General features: G+C 35.9%; 2 protein-coding genes across 2 annotated transcripts; both read right to left on the bottom strand.

The window, feature by feature from the left end:
• Nucleotides 1-276: 276 nt before the first annotated feature.
• On the bottom strand, nucleotides 277-3,128 carry LOC100665480 (olfactory receptor 8K3-like). Its single transcript, XM_023542323.2, has one exon. It carries the CDS (start codon nucleotides 1,314-1,316, stop codon nucleotides 297-299), a length of 1,020 nt encoding a protein of 339 aa, XP_023398091.1. The 5' UTR covers nucleotides 1,317-3,128; the 3' UTR covers nucleotides 277-296.
• A 6,258-nt stretch (nucleotides 3,129-9,386) lies between these two features.
• LOC135232100 (olfactory receptor 8K3-like) lies at nucleotides 9,387-10,530 on the bottom strand. Its single transcript, XM_064289396.1, has one exon. It carries the CDS (start codon nucleotides 10,332-10,334, stop codon nucleotides 9,387-9,389), a length of 948 nt encoding a protein of 315 aa, XP_064145466.1. The 5' UTR covers nucleotides 10,335-10,530.
• Between the last annotated feature and the right edge of the window lie 2,272 nt (nucleotides 10,531-12,802).

Here is a 12,802-nt window from a genome sequence, read left to right as displayed (position 1 = left end):
TTTCTTCTAAATGAGGAAAACAACAGGTACTTGGAATTCTTCCTATTTACTACTGTTTCCCCGTCCCACTGAGCATATATATTTACCCTTATTTGTTTTTTTTTAAATCACCACCTAACAACTTCTAATATCCTATACAATTTCTTAATTATTATGCTTATAGTGCATCTCTCCTGTTTAAGGAAGACAACATTTTTTATAGTTCTATTTCTTAATCTATTTACAGCTTTTAGTAGAGATTGTAGTAGAAGGCAACATGGAAATATATGTTGAACTTATCTGTACTTTTGTGCTTGCTATCCCCTCTGGAGGCACACAGAAAACAGTTTAAAGCCCATAATGTAATTTATATGAATCATATGGTATAGCAAACTTTGAGTAAATATATTACATAATTGTCCCAAAGTCCTATGTAAGGCATACTTTACATCTTTATTCCTCAAACTATAGATCAAGGGATTCAACATGGGGATAATCAGCGTGTAAAATACGGAAGCCACTTTATCAGTGTCAAAGGAGGAACTGGACTTGGGCTGCATGTATATAAAGATTAAAGTCCCAAAGAACACTACCACCACTGTCAGGTGGGATCCACAGGTGGAGAAGGCCTTGTGCCTGCCCTCAGCTGACTTCATCTTGAAAATGGCTGCAAGGATGAGCAGGTAAGAAACAAGAACTATTAGGAAGGATGAAATTAAATCAAAAACTGCTAAGATGATAATGATCAATTTGATTTCATGTGTGTTTGAGCAGAGCAAAGACAACAAGGGGAGAGCATCACAGTAGAAATGCCTGATGACATTGTAGCCACAGAAGGATAAATTAAAAATCTTTATGGTGAGGAGAAGGGAAACAAATGTGCCGTAGAGATAGGGAATCACCACCAGCACACAACATATCCTTTGTGACATGATGACTGTGTAGAGCAGAGGGTTACAGACGGCCACATAGCGGTCATATGACATTGCTGACAGAATAAATAGTTCACTAGTCATGAACAATATAAAAATAGATAGCTGTATAGCACAAAAATAATAGGAGATTGTATTTTCATGCACAACAAAATTTACCAACATTTTGGGCCCCACAGCTGTTGAGTAACCAAGATCAGTGATAGCCAGGTGTCTGAGAAAAAAGTACATGGGTGTTTGTAGACTAGAGTCCATCTTGGTGAGGATGACTATGCCCAAGTTGCCCACCACTGAAATCATGTATATGATGAGGAACAGTCCAAACAATGGAGGCTGCAGTTCTGGGCGGTCTGTGACTCCCGTCAGAATGAATTCATTCAGCACTGTTAGATTGTGTTTGTCCATCTAGGTCTATCAGGAAACCTATTCTGGATAGAGACATAAGCATCGTCAATAGATTTAACATAGTCTTATCCGGTGGATTTTTAGTATACAAATACAGTATGAATAATATAAATCCAATCTTTACCTATTAGGATATTTGAATATATACCCAACTCCCACAAATTTTACACACACACACATTATACATTAATGGATAGGTTGATAGATGAAACAGAAACAGATCAACTGTTAAACTATTGGGTGTTAGATACATGGGTATTTAGTAGACTCTTCTTAAAACTTTTTTCTTTTTCATATACCTAAAAAAAATGTGAAAATATTTGAACACTTTACTTCAAAACTTTATCTTACACAAACTCATGATTGTAGTTGGTTCAGGAAGGAACAATCAAGATAGTAGATGAGTTTTAGACAGATATATAATTGATCACAACGGGGATTATTTGTCTTTATAGATGAAAATATTCCTTTATATGTTTTATTCTGTGCTATACCTCCATTTGTAAGATATACAAAGTGGTATTTTGGGCAAATAACATAAGTTATATGAACCTGTTTATCCCCACCTGAAAAATCATATTCCAACACTTTCTTGCAGGATTCTTATGAAGGATACATGAGAATTAAATGCTTCAATGTGTCTTCGTTACCTGAAAATAACTCTAAAATTGTGTGTGTTTAGAATAATTTATCTATCTGACTATCTATCCATCCTTCCACCCATCCGCCCATCCATTGATCCATCCATTTATCTGTCTGTCTGTCTGTATATCTATCTATCATGTATTTGTCTATCATCATCATCATCTTTTTTTTAGGTGTTGACAGTAATTACTCGGAATGATTTTTTGCTGTTGTTAATTGTTTTGATCTTTAAGATATTTATAGGTAAGTTCTTCTGGACTGTGACTTAAGTTCTTTGTCACCATTTTCACAGTGATTAGGTTCATTATGGTTCCATCTTTGTAAGTGACCCCAGCCCCACATTTCCATAACACCTGTTCTATGACTGAAGTGTCTAAAAGTGCCATTCTTTAGATGTCTTTCTTTGTTAGCCTACTTAAAATAATTTTTCCACCAATTGAGCATTTGTATTATAACTGACACATTCTAAGACTTTTGTAACATATCAGATATATGGAGTTTTCTGATGGAGAAACCTAGGATATATGAGGAAATCTGAACAAATAGTGAAACATTGATGTCATAAACTCTACCTTGTAAAAAAAAAAATTCTCTACTTTTTATCAAGGAAAAAAAGTTAAAAAATCACCATATGGCACAATAGCATAGGAGAAAAAGAAAATATACTGGTGGTGACATATATGTGAATTATTGGAAGTTATTTAATATCTGTCTGAACATGAAGCAACTTCCATTTAACATTAGAACTTCTATGTGCCATGCGATATCACAAATCAATTTAATTATAATCTCAAAAAAATGTAACTGAATTTACCACGGACATTTTAAAAATATAAGAGTAGCCCTATAGATTAAGATAACAGAATTGTTGGTTTAAAATTTTGTGATGATCACTTCTTCCTAACTATGTATGTGTGTCTATCTACCTACCTATCTGTCTATCATCCATCTATCTCTATCGTCTATCATCTATCTATCATCTATCTCTCTCTCTCTCTCTTATCTATCATCTATCTGTGTATCCATCTACCTATCATCTATCTTTCTATCTAACTTGCATATATGTACTCCTGAACACTATAAGCAGAGCAGTCTCTGAGTAAACTACTAGCAAACAAATGCAGACATTAAAAGTCATAGCATTAAATTATAAAAGTGAATACATGAAGTCCACATTTATCTCATATAAAACTTATCAGGGATAATGATGGAAAGCAGACAGAACTGAATCAAAATTCTTAATATTTTGCTGTGGCTTTGACATTGATTAAAATGGAGTCCTAAAAACTGTCACCAAAACATTCTAGATATTAGTAAAACATGGCACTGCATAAAAAATTATGCCTTTTACCTGTAATGAATCTGTTTTGACATGCTGTGTGCTTCTTAACATGGCATAGAGAAAACAATTTATAGCTTTCTCTCAGCCCTTGAGGATCTCCCTGAGGAAATATCAAACAATGTGTTCATTATGTCTGAAGCACTAGAAAGCTTAAGAAAATATCTAGGGTGTCTGTTAATTTTCTAAACTATTTGTATTCACCAAGGAGTAGGTTGCTTTTAGATACATTTATTAATTTAACTCAGTTAACTTTCAGATTGTCCTACCCAGGGACCTTGATTAAAAAAAGTTACCTTTGGTACAGGCCGGTCAATATTTCCCTATTTCAACAATGTTCTCAAGTGAAATAAAATTAGTACATTTCATATATATGTTATATATGTTTTTGCCATTATATTTCTGTTATTATTATTTTTTTTTAATTTGGAGACAAGTATTAGCTGCTTCACTCCTCTTTTCATTGCAAATTATCTGTTTAAGGCTCCACTCTTATTTTACTTTATTAAGATACTCAATTTTATTAGCATGACACATAATGAGAAGAAAGAGTGGCAAATATCTACTAATAATTAGAACATGAAGTGCATTAAGTACGAATCTCTGAGAAATTAAAATTGTAAAAAATGAAACATAAAACAGAAAGACGGATATCCTAGGTTCATTGAGCTGAAATGGACTGGTATTGTCCATTTTGACTTGGACAATCTTATGGTCTACTACACCAGGAATGAAAAATTGAAGAGGAATAGCATCACACTCATTCTCAAAAAAGAAAATTTCAAGATTTATCCAGAAGTACAATGCTCTCAGTGATAGAATATATCCATACTCCAACAAGGGAAACCAGTTAATATGACGATTATTCAAATTTACCCACCAAGCGCTAATGCCAAAGATAAAGAAATTAAAGATTCTACCAACTTATGAAGTATGAAAATAATCAAAATTGCAATCAAGATGTATTGATAATTATTGGTTATTAGAATGTGAAAGTTGGAAACAAAGAAGGATTGATAGTTGGAAAATAGGGCCTTGGTGTTAGAAACAATGTCAAGCATCGCATGTTCGAATATTGTAAAACCAACAAATTCTTCATTATAAATAACTTTTTTGAACAACAGAAATGAGGCTATACACGTGGAACTCCCCAGACGGAAAATACCGCAATCAAATCAACTGTATCTGTGATAATAGACAATGAAGAAGCTCAATATCATCAGTCAGAGCAAGGGCAGGAGCCAAGTGCAGGAGAGACCAACAATTACTCATATGCAAGTTCAAGATGAAGCTGAAGAAAATTAGAGCAAAACATGAACTTGAGTACATCCAGCCTGAATTTAGAGACCATCTCAGGAATATATTTGACACAGTGAACACCAATGACCAAAGTTTAGACAAATATGGAATGACTTCAAGGACATCATACATGAGCAAAGCAAAAGGTCATTAAAAAAAAAAAATAGAAAAGAGGAAAAAAAAAAGAGTTCAGAGGAGACTCTGAAAATTGCACTTGAATGTAGAGTAGCTAAAGCAAATGGAAGAAATAATGAAGTTAAAAACTGAACTGAAGATTTCAAAGGTTGGATTTAGAAGACAAATAAATTATTATAATGAAACGTGCCAAGATCTGGAGTTGGAAAACCAAAAAGAAAGAACACATCAACACATCTCAAAATGAAAGAACTGAAGAAAAAATTCAGGCCATGTAAGTATTGTTTATATCTCAATAAAAGGCTTTAAAAAACAAATGTAACAAGAAAAAGCCAATTTATCTGACTTCTAGATGTGAACTAAGAGATTTATCTATGTATAAAGGACTTTAAATGTGTAGAATCCCTGCTTACTCCTTTTTTTTTTCAGTAGGTATTAAATGTCTTTATGGGTAAAAAAAAAAAAAAAGAAACAAAGAAAATTTAATGACTTTGTAAAAAATAAAGCCTTGAAAATATCTTCATATTTTCTTTATCAATTATTTTTAAAATAAGTTAACAAGGAGGCAGAACCAAGATGGCGGAATAGACAGACGTTTCCGGCGAGCCCTCTTTACAAAAAAGACTCCCCCCAAAAAGTGAAATGAGTATATTTATGACAAGCTAGGAGCCCTGAGCATCAAAGGCAAGCTTAGAAAATGAACTGAGAGGCAGGGAGATGAAGAGACAGTTCAGAAGCAGAGAGGAGTTACCAGACCTGAATTGCCAGGAGCTCTCAGGCACCATTCCTGGGATTGGCGGCGGCAGGCTGGTACTAGCTTTTGGCTGCAGTTTCCTCAGGGAGAAGCACCTAGCCACACAGCCTACTCACAACTCTGGAACCAGAGAAGAATGGCGCTCTCGGCAAAAGCTAAGCACTTGAGTATATTTTAACACACCCCAGCCCCCTCCCAAGCTGGCTTCAGATGCTGACTTCCCCGGGCCTGAGATAGGCCCTGTTGTGTGCCTAGTGCCATCCTCCTGGCCTTTGAGAAGGAATAATTTGCAATTGGGTGAAAAGATACCTTGCCAGCTCTGCTAACCAGGAGAGCTCACGACAGGAGCGGCTATGTCCAGGCATAAACAGTCCATGGACTTTGAGCACCTTCCCCCTCTGCATGGGCCTGTATGGGCCTACTTCAGGAGAATGAGCCCTTGTTGGCAGAATCCAACCATTTCAGCTGTGCAGCAGAGAGGTGGGTGTTTGATATTTGACATCTGAGAGCTTCCCACCACAGAAATCATCAGATCAAAAGGAATAACATACAATTCAGGGATATCCTTCAACCCAAAGGGGGAAAAAAAAAAAAAAGTGTAATCCTCAACAAAATTCTAGCCAATAGAATTCAACAACATGTCCAAAAAATAATTCACCATGACCGAGCGGGATTCATACCAGGTATGCACAGATGGTTCAACATTAGAAAAACAACTAATGTAATCCATCATATATATAAAAGACAAGAATCACATGATTTTATCAATTGATGCAGAAAAGGCATTTGACAAAGTTTAACACTCACTCATGATAAAAACTCTCAGCAAAATAGGAACAGAAGGAAAATTCCTCAACATAATAAAGGGCATTTATACAAAGCCAATAGCCAACATCATCCTAAATGGAGAGAGCCTGAAAGCATTCCACCTGAGATCAGGAACCAGACAATGATGCCCTTTATCACCACTCTTATTCAACATTGTGCTGGAAGTCCTAGCCAGAGCAATTAGGTTAGATAAAGAAATAAAGGGCATCCAAATTGGCAAGGAAGAAGTAAAAGTATCTCTATTTGTAGATGACATGACCTTATACACAGAAAACTCTACGGAATCCTCCAGAACACTACTAAAACTAATAGAAGAGTTCAGCAGAGTATCGAGATACAAGATAAACATACAAAAATCAGTTGGCTTCCTCTCCATCAACAAAAAGAACATTGAAGAGGAATTTTGCTTCGAAGCTCATGAGGGATATAGGTCTGTAATTTTCTTTAAATGAATCACAGATTATTTCATATTCTAACTGTAATAATGTTTAACTCGTATACTCCAGCTCCTCAGCTAGTGTTTTCTTTTTTTTCTCTCTCTTTCTCTGTCTCATTTTCAGGAGCTCCTTCAATGAAAAACTATGTAGGTGGATGTTTACATCAAATATGGCAATACTCAATATATTGCACATTTTCAGCTGGTTCTTTACATCTTAGTCTACATGAATGGCAAAGCCTACAAGACCATGGTGCTCAACTGTCACAATTGCTTATGGATCTTCTGCCTCTCTGCACTCTATCATTTGGAAATGCTTTTCTCATGCACGCAATGAAACACTTAATAAGGAAAAGGATCACCCAAAATTAGCTCAAGAAAGAGGCTTTAATTTATTAAAAAAAAAAAAAGTCCAGTAGCAGGGCCTGATGGCTCTCATTTGTTCAGTAGTTTAGCAACATCAAAGTTAATAAGTTTACGAACCTCTCGTGTTTAAATTATACTCCAAAAAAAAGAAAATTGAAGCTTATGCTGCAATAAAGTCCATGAAGCAGAAGATGATGGGGAATAAGTCTTCTCCTTACGGACCTCCCTTTTTAATGAAGTAACATCAATCTTGAAAAGCCCCCAGCAGACTTCTACAAATCATTACTAATAGTGATTTAGCTTTTTCTCCCTCTCTCTCCTTTTTTTTTTATTCTACTTCTATCTTAATTTTTAAAAGGTGACTGAACTTCTCAAGGCAGAAAGCCACAAATACAGCTGCTAAGCAAAAGTTCAGCATTTTGAATGTGCCAGACTCTCCTTGGAATCTATGGGGCAGCTCTACTCTATCTTATGGGTCACTGTGAGTCAGAATCCACTGGACAGTAACAGGGTTTTGTTTTGTTTAGTGCTCATGACCATTACAGCCTTCTAAGTGCTTTAACATTTTAGAAATATTTATGCTCACATGACAATATAGCATGCACATTTTTAAAATTCCAATGGACTATTTTTATTCAAGTTTCATTGGCTACACAGGGAATTTTATTTCATGATCATGGACCAAGAAAATAATGTAGACTTTTGAAGTTTCAGTAAAATCCTAGAAATTTTAAAATAATAACAACAAAAAAGTGGAAAAATTCGAGGGGTAATGTGCTCCGGCTTTGTCCATTAGACTAAATACCTGTATCCTTACCACATAAAAGATCTTACTTAAATTAGAAATACAACATGATGCAAACCATAGGACTATCTCATTTTGTCTCTCACAAGTAGGGTAGATAAAAGTCAATGAAAATAAAATGCATAATAAATATTGACCAAAGTTTAGGAAAGCCAAACCAATGAGAGGTAATAAACTTAACTCACCGTAGAATACCCTGTTACCCAAGGAAATATGCAGAAAGTAATTGAAAAAATATTTTAAAAAGTTGTGGATATAGGTAAGAAAGGACAGCCCATTAAACAAAAAAGATAATTATTAACTAAGAACAACCAGTGGGGAATGGACTCCAAACTGGGGATCTTCTATGGTTGGCCTCAAGAAATTTATCTTAATTGGTGTATATTCTGACCTAGACAAAAACAAGTCAGATGCAGAGTTGAACCTTTGAATTGGTAAATTGCAAGGTATGTTGTGTTAACAGATTTATATGTGAAAGTAAAGGCATTAATGAGTAAAGAGTGGAGCTCCAAGGTCTGCAATGGGGGCATTTGATTAAATTTACACAACTGAATACTTTAAATCATCATGTACTCCAAGACTCCTTGCCACCTGGCCCTGATCTAATTTAGCCCTCAGAAGACCATGAAGACGAAAACAGAAGGCAAGGGCTTACACACACACACACACACACACACATAAACACAAATGCTGACACAGCAAAGTTTATTCTAATATTAAAAAAAAAACAATCATTGTAACTCCACTTCTGTACCTAGTACATTTTCCCATTCCAACTCAGGATATCCACTCTCCTTGCCTGATTTCATGGTTCCCAACACATTCTTCTGGAGCCCTGGTGCTGCCACGGTTAAGAGCTCGGCTGCTTACCAAAAGGTCAGCAATTCAAACCCACCACCCACTCCTTGGAAACCCTATGGGGCAGTTCTACTCTGTCTTTTAGGGTCACTGTGAGTCATAATTGACTCAGGGACAATGGCTTTGCTATTTTTTTAACACATTATCAAAAAAACAAACAAACGAAGAAAAAATGCACTGCTGTTGAGTTGATTCCGACTCACAGCAACACTACAGGACAGAGTAGAATGGCCCCCTAGGGTTTCCAAGCCTGTAAATCTTTAGGGAAGCACATTACCACAACTTTTTCCCAAGGAGAGATGGGTGGTTTGAACCACTGACCTTTCAGTTAGCAGTCAAGCACTTTAACCACTGAGCCACCAGGGTACCAACACATTCTACTGTACTATAAATTGTTCTTAATTATTGTTTGTGACCCATCACTCTTCTTCAATGAAGGCAACGGTTTGTACTCTTTTGTTCATCAGTGCACTTTAAAGAGTGACTGGCACATAGAAGGCAATTTATAAATGTGTTTTGAATATATTTGTGCCCGCTATTCCCTATGGAGGCACACAGACAAGGTTTGAAGCCCATGATGTAATTTATAGTAACCACATGATCCATCAAAGTATGGAACAGATATTACATATTTTTTTCCATATTCTATGTAGGGCATATTTTATGTCTTTGTTCCTCAAGCTATAAAGCAAGGGATTCAACATGGGAATAACCAGAGTGCAAAATATGGAAGCCACTTTATCAGTGTCAAAGGAATGACTGGACTTGGGCTGCATGTATATAAAGATTAAAGTCCCATAGAACACGACCACCACGGTCAGGTGGTATCCACAGGTGGAGAAGGCCTTGTGCCTGCCCTCAGCTGAGTTCATCCTGTGAATGGCTACAAAAACAAGTAGGTAAGCTACAAGAACTATTAGGAGGGATGAAATCAAATCAAAAGTTGATAAGATGAGAATAATCAGTTCAATTTCATGTGTGTTTGAGCAGACCAAAGAGAACAAGGGGGGAATGTCACAGTAGAAATGACTGTTGACATTGTAGCCACAGAAGGATAAACTAAAAATCTTTATGCTGATGAGAAAAGAAACATATGTGCTGTAGAGATAGGTGATTGCTACCAGCACCCAACATGCCCTTTGTGACATGATGACTGTGTAGAGCAGAGGGTTACAGATGGCCACATAGCAGTCGTAAGACATTGCTGACAGAATGAAAAGCTCACTAGTTATGAACACAATAAAGAAAGCTAGCTGTGTAGCACAAAAATAATAGGAGATAGTGTTCTCGTTCACAATAAAATTGACTAACATTTTGGGTCCCACAGCTGTTGAGTAACCAAGATCAGTGATAGCCAGGTGTCTGAGGAAAAAGTACATGGGAGTTTGTAGCTTGGAGTCGATCTTGGTGAGGATGATGATGCCCACGTTGCCCACCACTGAGATCATGTAAACGATGAGGAACAGCCCGAACAATGGAGCCTGCAGCTCTGGGCGGTCTGTGATTCCCGTCAGAATGAATTCGTTCAGCACTGTTAGATTGTGTTTCTCCATCTAGGTCTACCAGAAAACCTGTTCTGGGTAGAGACATCAGCATTGTCAATAGCTTTTATGTAGTAGCATCTGGTGGATTTTTAGCATACAAAGGCAATATGCTAAATGAATAAGATAATTTCAAACCCTCCAATACAGTTATTTGAAATTAATCCCACCTCCCACAAATAAAGCATAGGCACATGAAGATAGAAAGAGAGAGAAGGAAAGAGGGAAAGAAAAAGAAATCTAACTTGTTATCAGCTGGATAAAATTTGCTCCCCAAAGAACATTTATCAATCATGAGACATTTTGTATGTCGCAACTAGGAGAAGGGTACTACTCGTATCTAATTGGGAACCTGGGATGTTACTAAAGTTTCTGCTACATGCAGGGTAACTCCACACGATAAGAAAATTTCTGATCCAAAATGTCACTACAGCAGAAGTTGAGAAACCCTGATATAAACATAGAGATAGAGATAGACACAGATAAGGACATAGCTGTAAGTGTAGGTGAACATGTATACGTAGACATGGGTGGCTAACCAAAAGTTTGGCTGTTCGAAGCCACCAGCCAATCCTTAAAAACCTTGTGAGACAGTTCTAATCTTTTCTATAGGGTTGTTATGAGTCAGAATCTACTCGATACCAATGGGGGGTGGGTGAGGGGAGGGACATATATATTATGGACACAAACCATTTATGAGATATACTATTGGAAAATATTATCTCCCAGAATATGACTTGTTTTTATACAAGTGTCTTTTGAAGAGCAGAAGTTTAATATTTCCTGTTGTCAAACTTTTTATGAATTTTGTTTTTGGTGTTATAGCTACGAAATCTCCAAATGTATCTATAGAATCAATGAAAACCTACTTAAAATCCAAAAAAACTGTTGCTTTTTTAAAAATAAAATTAAAAGCTGAGAATAAATTCACAAATAAATGCTAGGTTAATTTTTTAGTTCTATGACTGTACTGTAGGCTCTATTAGATTTTTTACATGAAAAATCATGTCATCTATCAATAATTAAAGTTATCCTCCTTCTTTTCCAATCTGGATGCTTTCTATTCATTTATTTAATTCTTTATTGCCTTATTGTGTGGCCTAGAACAGCCACTAAATGTGGAACAGATTTGGTGAGAGTAGATTTACTTGTTTTGATCCTGGTCTTACTGGGAATGTATTCAGTCTTTCAAACCATGTGTGATGGTAGCTGTAGGTTGTTCACAGGTGCCCTGTATCAGCTTGAGGAAGCTCCATTTTAATACTAGATTGGTTAAGGTTTTATCACAATTATTGGTACTTTTAAAATGCTTCTCTACATCTACTGTATGGCTTTCTTGGCATTTTTATTTGTAATTATGCTGAGTGTCAATAATTGATTTTTTAATGCAAAACTATCCACACATTTCTGAAGCATGCCTGTTTGGTGTACTATTGTCTTTACATATTACCAGACTCAGTTTCTTAATTTTTACTTTAGATTTTTCACATATGTGCTCTGCTGTTTTCTTTTAATGCCTTTGTCCACCTTTGGTATCAGAGTAAAGCTATCATCATATAAAAAAAAAAAATTCAAAATACCCCTCTCTTCAGTTTTGTAGAAGAGTTTGTGTACAATTGGTTAATTCTTTTTCCCTAAAAGCTTATCAGAATTTCCCAATCCAGCCACTTGGAATGATTGGGAATGGGGTGTGTTTTAAATTTCCATTTTGATATCCTGTCTTTATAAATGATGTTTTTTTCTCATGTGTTTTCTAGTCTCTACATACATGGAAATGTATCATAACCTACGTAGTAGGGTCCTAACCTCAAACCCAGATTGGATTATGCAGGAAAATTAGGAGGGAATATGGAGCAACTATGTCCAGAAATCATGGCAAATATATAAAATGCTACATATTACACCTCTCTCACTAGAAACACAGCATAGCCCAACCATGGGTTACCTCCTTATGCTTCTTCCAAGCAGAGTAATCGAAATGATGAATTCAAACAACAGATACTGATCGAACTAAAGTTCACACTCATATTCATCAAGTTTAAGAAAATCCAGCCAAACAAAAAGAAGGCAACAAACCTAACTCTTCCTACAATAGACCTCTTATGCCAGGGCACATAAACAATTAGAAAATGACTTCTAAACAAGAGTAATTGTTCTTTTCTAGAGAGATAAGGATAACAATCTCTGAGACAAAAGCATGGAAATAGGAAGCAATATTAATCCGGGACAGAAAAAATGAAAAAACCTGGGAACTTCTGTGGCTGACCTCAGAAATTTACCTTAACAGGTATACCCACTGACACAGATCAAATGGGCTAACTTAGTGAAAACCAGATACCGAGCTGATCTCATTGAATCTAAGTTTATTTTTTTACTGTTTATACTAATATTACAGTATAATTTTTAGTAATAGCAGAAATAAAAACAAAGTAAACAGACTCTAAGGGCTCAAATATGAAAGTAGAGGCAGGGTTTAGAAA

Source organism: Loxodonta africana, chromosome 7 (assembly GCF_030014295.1).
Source record: "Loxodonta africana isolate mLoxAfr1 chromosome 7, mLoxAfr1.hap2, whole genome shotgun sequence".
Taxonomy (NCBI): domain Eukaryota; kingdom Metazoa; phylum Chordata; class Mammalia; order Proboscidea; family Elephantidae; genus Loxodonta; species Loxodonta africana.
This window is presented reverse-complemented; position numbering and strand designations above follow the sequence as displayed.

What these genes read in the sequence shown, in the direction of transcription:
- LOC135232100 (XM_064289396.1), bottom strand. Translation starts at nt 10,334, where the DNA reads ATGGAGAAACACAATCTAACAGTGCTGAACGAATTCATTCTGACGGGA.
- LOC100665480 (XM_023542323.2), bottom strand. Translation starts at nt 1,316, where the DNA reads ATGGACAAACACAATCTAACAGTGCTGAATGAATTCATTCTGACGGGA.